The sequence below is a fragment of the Arvicola amphibius genome, chromosome 11 (assembly GCF_903992535.2).
Source record: "Arvicola amphibius chromosome 11, mArvAmp1.2, whole genome shotgun sequence".
NCBI lineage: Eukaryota > Metazoa > Chordata > Mammalia > Rodentia > Cricetidae > Arvicola > Arvicola amphibius.
Genome location: NC_052057.2, coordinates 21,117,007 through 21,126,189, shown reverse-complemented (window position 1 = coordinate 21,126,189; position 9,183 = coordinate 21,117,007). Strand labels below are relative to the sequence as shown.

The 9,183-nt window shown below is 46.2% G+C and overlaps 1 protein-coding gene across 3 annotated transcripts; it reads right to left on the bottom strand.

The window, feature by feature from the left end:
- Positions 1-825: 825 nt before the first annotated feature.
- Positions 826-7,876, bottom strand: Pfn2 (profilin 2). Of its 3 annotated transcripts, none has more exons than XM_038347604.1 (3): positions 7,702-7,876; positions 5,532-5,724; positions 826-879 (listed from the first exon to the last, which is right to left on the bottom strand). In XM_038347604.1, the coding sequence occupies exons 1-3, from the start codon at positions 7,831-7,833 to the stop codon at positions 866-868; spliced, it is 339 nt and encodes a 112-aa protein (XP_038203532.1). In that variant the 5' UTR covers positions 7,834-7,876; the 3' UTR covers positions 826-865. The 3 variants fall into 3 exon arrangements, with proteins under 3 accessions (XP_038203532.1, XP_038203530.1, XP_038203531.1); XM_038347602.1 differs by lacking the exon at positions 826-879 and adding an exon at positions 2,026-3,652; XM_038347603.1 differs by lacking the exon at positions 826-879 and adding an exon at positions 2,026-3,331.
- Positions 7,877-9,183: the final 1,307 nt, after the last annotated feature.

The following is a 9,183-nucleotide window of genomic DNA, read 5'->3' as shown; positions in this document are numbered from 1 at the left end:
CTCTGGCTTATCTGCACATGACAGGCCCATGACATTTTCCTCTGGATCGGGGAGGGGACCCATTGAAGCCCATCCCTCCCCGAGGGACTATTAGCAACCAACAGTGTTGGAGGAGGTATAATTTTCTCCAGTGGTGTAGACACTAATAAGTTGCCCTCGCTCTAGTAAGTAACCTCCCACTTATACCTGAGCAAGAAACTAAACTCAGAAGGGAGAGGGGCATAGAAGTAGGAAGGATCTTATTAAGAAGAGTTCCAGTGGAGAAGGAGGGGAAGGTTAGGGAGAACAACTAAAATCCATTATATAAATGTATGAAAACTGTTAGGCAGGCAGTGGTGGCGCATTCCTTTAATCCCAGCACTCGGGAGGCAGAGGTAAGCAGATCTCTGAGTTCGAGACCAGCTTGGTCTACAAGAGCTAGCTCCAGGACAGCTAGGGCTGTTAACACAGAGAAACCCTGTCTCGAAAACCAAAATAAAATGATGATGATGATGATATATAAAACTGTCAAAAAAAAAAAAAACCTTAAAAACTACAGAAAGCTGGCTGGGCATGGCACATACCTTGAATCCCAGCACCGGGGTAGGGGTTGGAAGGGGAGGTATGGCAGGCTGCCAGATAGGACTACATATGAGACTCTCTCAAGGTAAGTTTTACCATGAAAAATTAGATTTAGTTTCAAATTTTGAGATCTCTATTATAAAAAAATTGTAGTCAATGTATAAATTTATATACAAATATTCTGGCATTTGGAAAATTGATTCACAGAATTCAAGCCATCAGTCTAAAATAAATAAATGGGATAGAAAACTTACATGAAGGCTACTTGGTTTCAAGACTGAAGTACTCGGAGGTCTTGATCCTGTTAAGTGTGTGTTTCTTGGACAAAAAAGACAGGATGTGTTGACTTTAGATGGAGAAGATGAACCATCCTGAATTCCATGTACACAGCAGCTGTTGGTACTTGACAGACATTACTAACATTGACACACTACGGCTGAGCACCTAGGATTTTCTAGTACCCCTGTGAACTACTGCTGGTCAGTAGCTAAACTACCGCTGGTCAGTAGCTATACCAGAGCTTTGGTCTCCCTGCGGAGGACTGTACCCATAATACAATCCATATCTGCCTTTGCTAACGGAAAGCACAAAGTGTCACAGCTAATCTAGCAGATATATTTTGAGGAACAACTTAAATACTCAACCCCTTAGAATTTTAAATTAGGTTTTATAGTGGTTCTTCTATTGATACTTTTACTAAAAATATTTTAATTATGGAAAATGCTATTCAAATTAAATTCCTATACTTACGTTTTTTCAAAATAAATATCCTAATTCAAATTATTTTGTCATAAAATAGTATACTCTGACCTTAGAAATTTTAGAATATGTAAGAAGAACACAAGAACCTAAAGTCATAATATTAAGAACCTCCAGCATTAAAATACTTAGTTGTGGTAAACATGTTACTCTAAAAACCAGAAAATGTAAGTTTCCAATTCTCTTTAAACGCTACCCAAGGAATGGTGTCTACTCTTTTATGAGAGTCACTGGTGACATCACACATGCCTATCTACAGTCAATGACAGTTCAAATCCAAGAACCCTCAATAACGGATACCACAAAAACTCTTCTTGCTACTGGGGCCTCCAGTGCTTATGAGATTGAATTCACATCAAGAGATCAACCTAAGTTATTTATTTCCTTGGAGGCTGGTTTTCTTCATGTAAGTTGAAGATGATCATGGAATGAATGATCAAAGCCATGTTTAGTACACCAAAGCTTAATGAGAAGAAATCTGTAGGTACTTTTATGTGCTTGCAGATGAGTCTGGCCCATTACTAGTGTCAGCTAGAGATGGGTGTGCACCACATGCCACCACTATGAAGGCTCAGGCAGGAGTATTCTGAGCTTAAGATCAACAAGGGATACAAAGAGCCTCCCACCCCATCCCACCCTCAAATCAACAACAGCAGCAAAGCCAACAACTTATAATTTATAATAACAACAGGAGTCTATAAAGTATTTGGTTGGAATAAATTTATTTCATCTGTCTGTAAACAAGGTGTTTAATAGTTATGGCATTTTTTTAAATGCATATTAAATCAGATGAGTTAGACTGTATCCCAGATGTAACAAAGTGCAGGGAAAGAAATGGACAAATCAGCAACAAGATTTGTTTTTAAATCTGTACATTATCCACAATGCCCAAACAATAGAAGCAAATACTAGAATGTCCCTAAAGTAGTGCCATTCGAAAGAAAACCCATCTCACAATAGCAACAGTTCATTTTAACAATAGTATGGCACAGAATACATATGAAAAAAATACATCACAAGACAGCCAAGTCCACAATAATGCAACTTCATATAAAAACCTAAGCTGCAAATAAAAATTGGTCCTATGAAAAATAAACTGGACACACTCCAGATGGTTATGTTGGGAACCTAATGTCCATAATGGCAGCCTTTTACAATTTTACTCAAGAAGAGAGCTGGTGTGCAAAGACAAGACAAGAAGTCTGAGCTACTGCAATGACAGAATGTCCCTGGGAATCTGACCAGTGTGGTTACTGTAGCAAGGTCATGGAGGAAGTGCCTTTGCTCTCAACAGTTGCATTCTTCATATCCTGTAGACACTACAAAAAGTCTGTCTCAAGTGCAACCATAGTATTAAAAGCAAATCACCGCAGCTCTCGATAGCTCGTCAACAAAGGAGGTATTAATTAATTTAAATAAACCAGGCACTACACAAGAGAATGGAAGCAAACCAAATACCTCATGTTTGAAGGGAGGGGATGAGAAGAGAATAAAGATGCATGCACTTTTTCCTCCCAACCATGCGCTACAAAAGGAAGACTAAATGAGCCAAGTAAATGCTCAAAGTGCTGAAAAGACATTGATCAAATTAGAGATTGTACAACCGGCACCTTGCTTAATATTAACTTATTTTAGTAATCAGTATCCCATTAATTAATTGCTAAGACAAAGTGATGCCCAACTTGGCATGCCCCCTTCCCCCAATTTCAAGATATCATGCAAATCATTATTGTGCTGCAGTTATGATGCCAGATCAAGGTTGGTTACACACAGTGGTTAACATACAAATGACCCTTTGGGGATCATGACATTAGAAAATAGATAAGGAAAAACTAGCCACCATCTACAATCTGGTAGCACTGTGACCGTAATTGAGGTGGTGGTGAAGACGGTAGGTAGATGGGAGAGGCTGCTTACACATCAGACCTCCTCAGGTATAAAGCGAGTTCATACGCTTTCTTGTTAAGTGTGCCTCCGTGGACACCTTCCTTTCCCATGACTATAACCAATGCTGGAGTACACAAGGAAACAAAACAGAAGTGAACACAATTATTTCAGGGGAAGGGGCAGAAAGAAAGACACCTTTCCCCACCAACAGAGGGATACAAAGGAGACATGTGTTCATATCCCATCACCCTGCATTGCTAATAAAATTTCCAGAATTAAGACTTAAGCTTACAGCTAGGAAAATTTAAGAGCAATTTTCCCCTAATACTTAACAGTCTGCCTAGCAGCTAGAACCCAGAGTCTCTCAAGTATTTTGCCATTGAGTATGCCTTCTTATTCAATCCGCCTCCATGGACCCCTTCTTTTCCCATTACAAAGACCAAGACTGAAAGAAAAAGGAAAAAAGTGTTTCAAAAGAAGTGTTAATCAAGAGAATCACATAAGTTTAAGCAGACAGAACCCCAATTAATAAGTTAACATTAAGTTAGTTTTCCATGAACTGTCAAGCACTGAACTCCATTAGGTCTCCAGAGTGGAGCTTTCAGGCCAGTGACACTAAAATCCGAGTGCACTATTAGCTGCACCTGGGGTCTTTGAGCACTAGGAGAAACGTGATCCCTTACCTTGCAGCCCAGGAGAAATATCCTGGTTGATATCAGTATTTGTTTCCCAAAATATACTTTAAAAACTTCAATTATTTTCCATTGATAAATTCTCCCCAAATCTACCCTGCTTGATGAATACAAGCTATTGTCTTTAGAGTATGGCTATAACTATGAGTAAACATGGCCATTCCTTCCAGAGGAAAATGAAAGCCAAATTCTTAACAGAAATTCCACTGCTGGTCAGAAGATGCTACATCAGCAGTATTTGTCTCATCCAGATGCTTCCCTTTGCTACGCGTTTTCCTTGTTTACTGTTTCTGGTACCTAACTCTGCACTGAAGTTCAGAGGTCTATCCTCAAATACATGGACAGGTGTGCGTCAAGTGTTGCACTGACTGCCACTAGATGTCAGCAGTGTTCTGTGGTATACAAATCTCATTTGGCTTCATATATGCTGATTTTTTTTTAAGGCATATGGGTGGTTTTTGATATGAAGATCTATATACTGTATGTGTCTGGTGTTCTTGGAGGTCAGAAGAGGGCATCACAGCCACTGAGACAGTAGTTACAGACAACTGTCAGCTGCTGTGTAGGCACAGGGAATAGAACCCCAGTCCTATAGAAGACAGGTCATTGTTATTAACCACCGAGTCATCTCTCCAGCCCTTCAGCTGGTGTATTAAACAAACAAACAAACCCTCAACCATATGCATCATATATATCTGGAAGCAGCTAAAACCTAAGATTTGTGTGTTTTAAAGTCATCTTGCTTTCCAGAGACCCATAAGCAAATCACACCTGAGTCAGATACCCACAGGGAGTTGGTAAAACCACAGCAATAGATGATAACTCACTGCAGGCTCATGTATCTGTAGAGCTGCTCTGTGTGCCAACTCTGCCAAATGAGGCAGTTATACAAGTCAATAAATTTAAATGCAGTTACGTGTCAGTGAGAGGTCAGAGTAAACTTCAATTTCCAAAGTTCTCTTTGAAATATCAGATTTCCTTATGCCAGGTTGAAACCAGAATTTTTATATCAAGTCTGGAGACTGGCATCAGGGCTGTTGGCCAAGTGTGTGATCTACATGTAGTTTGCCACTTTTCAAGTTGGAATCTTTGGAGGTAGTTCAGTAAGTGAGAAATGTGCTCCAAAACCCTCATGTAACTATTTCTCTCTTCTTCAGAAATGTTCCTGGCAGAAGAAGCAACTACTGTGATTTTTTTATGATGAGCAGTGAACTGATTTCAAATCTAAGCAAACATGAAGGGGAAGCTCCACAAGTAAGGACTTACTAGAGATAAAACAGCCAGCTGACTTGGACAGTCCAGCCGCCATATGAACCACAGGATTATGACATACTGGAGTGTTGAGGAGGCGACTTTTCATTTTGAAGTTTACTAAAGCTTACGATGCAGAGCTGGCATTAATGATTTAGAGTAAGTCAGGGTGAAAGAAGCGAGGCTGAGTGTGCAACCACTGTAGCGCAGACAAACGGAGAGCAGGACCTCCCTTCAGTGCTGAGCAGTTCACAAAAACCACCATCACAGACATTATGAACTAGTGTTTAATTTAAACCATTAAAGAAAGGCAAATTGTAATATGGCATGCAACTTTAGGCACACGCACACACACACAAACAAAAATAATGGCTTGCTTACCTCTACCAGCTCTGCCAACAGCAACATTGTATGTTGGCTCCCCACCTTGACTCTTTGTCCGGATATCCATTGTGCAGTCACCATCAACGTATAGGCTATCTCTGATCACTGAACACTTCTTTGCACCAAGAGTCAAACCGTTGGTAAAGAAACCTTCCCGGTCTTTTCCTACAATCATATCTATTTCTACTGGCTGGCCACCCAAAACAAAGAAAAGAAAAAACTGCAGTTAATTCTTTTCAGAGTTTGATACAACAAACTGTGCTGATGTAAAATCAAGACAGCATTTTCTGTTATTGCCTGTTCTTACATGATAACATGTTTTACATTAATTAGTTTGCTTTTGCAATTATCAGTGAGGTCTGCTAAGCGAAAGCTAGTGTACACCAACCATGCAAAGAGCCTCCCTAAATAGTTGGCAGTTGACACTAGGTACAAACGAGTTATTTATAAGCCGTATCACGTCAGGTGGTGTTTGAAGGTGCTTATGTAATTGCAAAGAGTCGGCTATAAGCTCTTCCAACAGCTTCTCTATTATATTCAGCCACATTACTCATGCTGCAACACATTTAAAGTTGGGTAAAAAGTCTCCCCAGACAAGCTTGTTCCTCTCTCTCCTCAGAGCAGCTTGAAATATCCCTGGTAGTATGAACCTCAATCATCAGACTGCCGGACATTTCCAAATTCGTATTTCCCTCCTATTTTTCTAGCCACTACTCTTTTCTCTCCAGCCTGCTTTGCCCTTTCATTCAGTAATCAGCTTTCTTTCTGGACAAATGCAGAGTGGATTCTGTCTACAGCACTGCCGTAGGCGATAGTGAAATTATACAGAAAATGGAGGGGCGTTGGTAAAGAAAAGTGAGGTGGCCGCCGGAGCCGGAAAAGAGAAAACGTGCTTAGACTCTAGCATTCCATGAATAAGAAGGAAGGCGTCGCCCCCATCAGAACTGCAGAGTCATAGCAGGCCCCAGCCATTTCCAAGCACACTCCCGCAATCTTCTTAGCCAGACAGCGGGAACTCACACACAAAGACAAGACTGCAGAAAAGAAAGTTGATCACCAGATGTCAGTTCGCTACAGGAATTGTAGTCTTCCACATCTGGACAGGAGATCCTGAAGCACTCCTACCAGGGGCTGAATAGACACCAAAGTGGTAAACCATGTGAAGTAGTAAAATGCTGAGCACCTGGGATGTGAGACTTGAATTTTGCTGTGTGATGGGGAGGGAGTGGGAGTGTAGGGCTAAGGGAATGGTCTAGTGCTTGATCCTGGTGTCAACATTTTAAGGAGACTTGCGTAGAAAAGGCCATAACAATAAGCAGTGCTGGGGGCTGATTGACGAATATTCCCCAAATGTATGGGAACGGAGTCAAAAGCCATCAAGACACATGAATATGAGGCAACGTGAAGCATAAATCGGTATTAGTTCTTTTACTACCATCACTAAAGAGGGAGTGACTTGGAGAAGTGTCACCCCCCTCCCGCGACTTCCCAGATAGATTTTTTTCTCTCTTTTAATCACCCTAAAACCATCCTCTTTTTAGAGCTATGTTGCGTAACTGGGGATAACGGTATATCGATGAATCTCTATAGGTGGAGAAGAGAAATCAATGGCAGTTCGCCATCTTGGAGGAAAAAAAAACTATAGAGCCAAGATGAAGTAAATTCACGATTCCACCTACGTGGTCCGCGTCCCCTTCTCGCCAGCCCAGGAGGCCTGGGCACCGGCAAGCCTACGCCAATTCACTCCATTAATTCCCGGGACCCGGCCACCGCCGCCTCCCATAGCCCGCGCTCACCGCCGAGTCAGGGCCAGCCGGCCGCCCAGGACCCCCGCCCGCACCGGGGACCCGCACTGCAGCCCACGGGGCTCCCCGAACGCCGAGGGGGCCTCTCGGGGAGACGTCCCCTCCTCCACCCCGCGGCAGCCGCAAGCCGGGGCTCCGCCGGGGCTAAGAGTCCGGCCGCCCCGCCCCCGCGCGGCCTCGGGCAGCATCCCCCCCAGTCTCAGCGGCCCACGTCCAGGGCCCCGGCCGCCTCCATCCCCTCCCGCAGCCGGCGGCACCCCCGTTCCCCGCGACCCGGCCGCAAGCATCCCCTTCCTCGCGGGCGGCGTCCCTTCCTCGGAGGCCCGCCGCACACCTGCCGGCTCGGCGCCCCCGGGCCTCACCGTGATGCTCTGGAAGACGCCCCCGGCCGTGGCTGCCCAGACGTATTTGGCGTCGCAGTAGCCGACAATGGCGGCCTCCTGGCAGCAGCCATCGCACATCAGGTTATCCACGTAGCTCTGCCAACCGGCCATCTTCGAGCCCTTCGCACTGCAGCGGGGACGGCAGGAGCAGAGGCGCAGCGGCGGCGGCGGCGGCGGAGGCGGGGCGGGGGCGGGGAGGAGGCGGCTCTGCGCAGGCACCGACCGCCCCTCTCCGGGGAACTGCGGCGAGCGGGCGAGCGGGCGGGGACAGGACCCGCAGCGGGGCGCGCCGGGGCGGCCGCGGCCGCAGGGCTCGGGAGCCGGCGGCGGCGGCGGCGGAGCGACGCGGGCAGCGGGGCTGGCGACGGCCGATTCTTACTGCGGCTCCCTCGCTTCTCCGCGGCCAGCGGGACGTGAGCGCGCGTGCGTGCGATCCTTCCGCAGCGCGGCCAGCGAGGGTCCCGGGAAGGGCGGGGGAGCCGAGGCGGGGGCGCGGAGGGATACCGCCGGGGACAATCACGGCGACACGTGCGGGAGGCGAGCTAGCGGGCGGGCGAGCTGCTGGGGCTGGCTGGGGCGCGGCGCTGGAGCCTCAGGCCAGGCGAGGCAGCTCGAGTGGATGCCGTGGGGTGCCGCTGGCGCTCCGCGCGCGGGGCCCCCGTGCGCCCTCCTCCAGCGCCGGCTCTGGACTCGGTAGTGACAGCCTCGGTGTCGGGTGGCAGGGTTGCCCTGGTGACGGATGCGGAGGGTTTACTCTTTGTGGTGGGAGCGGCCAGTGCGGGTTGCCCACGCTTGGAGAGGAATCTCGGAGAAGACCTCGGCCAGCTGCGACAACACGCTCCTGAAATCAGAGCCACGGCAGGGGAGCGCGCACCGTGCTCTTTGTTGCCTCCTTTGGGTACCAGGGACGCTGGGGTTCTGTGGAACCTTTTTCCTGAATCCAGTGCTGCTGATCATGCCTGGGGCTCGTTTGATCGTCCAGAAATTCTAAATGAAACAGGCTTGCGTGCAGTTGGTAACTGGGAAAGCTGCCGTGCCAGACATCACTGAGAATACAGAGTAACTGAGCTAGGAAAAGGTTCTAGAGCACTCTCATCCTTCCTGATGCTGGACCCTTTAATACATTTCCTCATGTTGTGCTGACCCCCAAACCATAAAATTTTGTTGCTACTTCGTAACTGTAACTTTGCTACTGTTATGAATCATAATGTGAATATCTGATATGTAACCCTAAAGGGGTCATGACCCACAAGTTGACGACCACTGTTCTAGACAGCGAAAACATTTAAGAACCCGAATCTGAGAAAGACTTGTTCTTAACAGGGTGGAAGATGGTTAAGAGTCTCTGAACTGTCTCCTACATCTTTATTAACTTTAAGTGCTGCGTCTAAACCCAGAATCCAATGTTCCCCTACAATGACCAGTTTTAGACGGCAGTCCTGGCCTGCCTATTAGGGAAAG

Bases quoted from the DNA above. Each gene is read 5' to 3' on its own strand.
- Pfn2 (XM_038347602.1), bottom strand. From the start codon at position 7,833: ATGGCCGGTTGGCAGAGCTACGTGGATAACCTGATGTGCGATGGCTGC. The intron at 5,725-7,701 runs GTGAGGCCCGGG...TTGGGTGGCCAG, and splicing joins GCGTCTTCCAGAGCATCACG to CCAGTAGAAATAGATATGAT. The intron at 3,653-5,531 runs GTAAGCAAGCCA...TTTTTCTTTCAG, and splicing joins TGTTGGCAGAGCTGGTAGAG to TCTTGGTCTTTGTAATGGGA.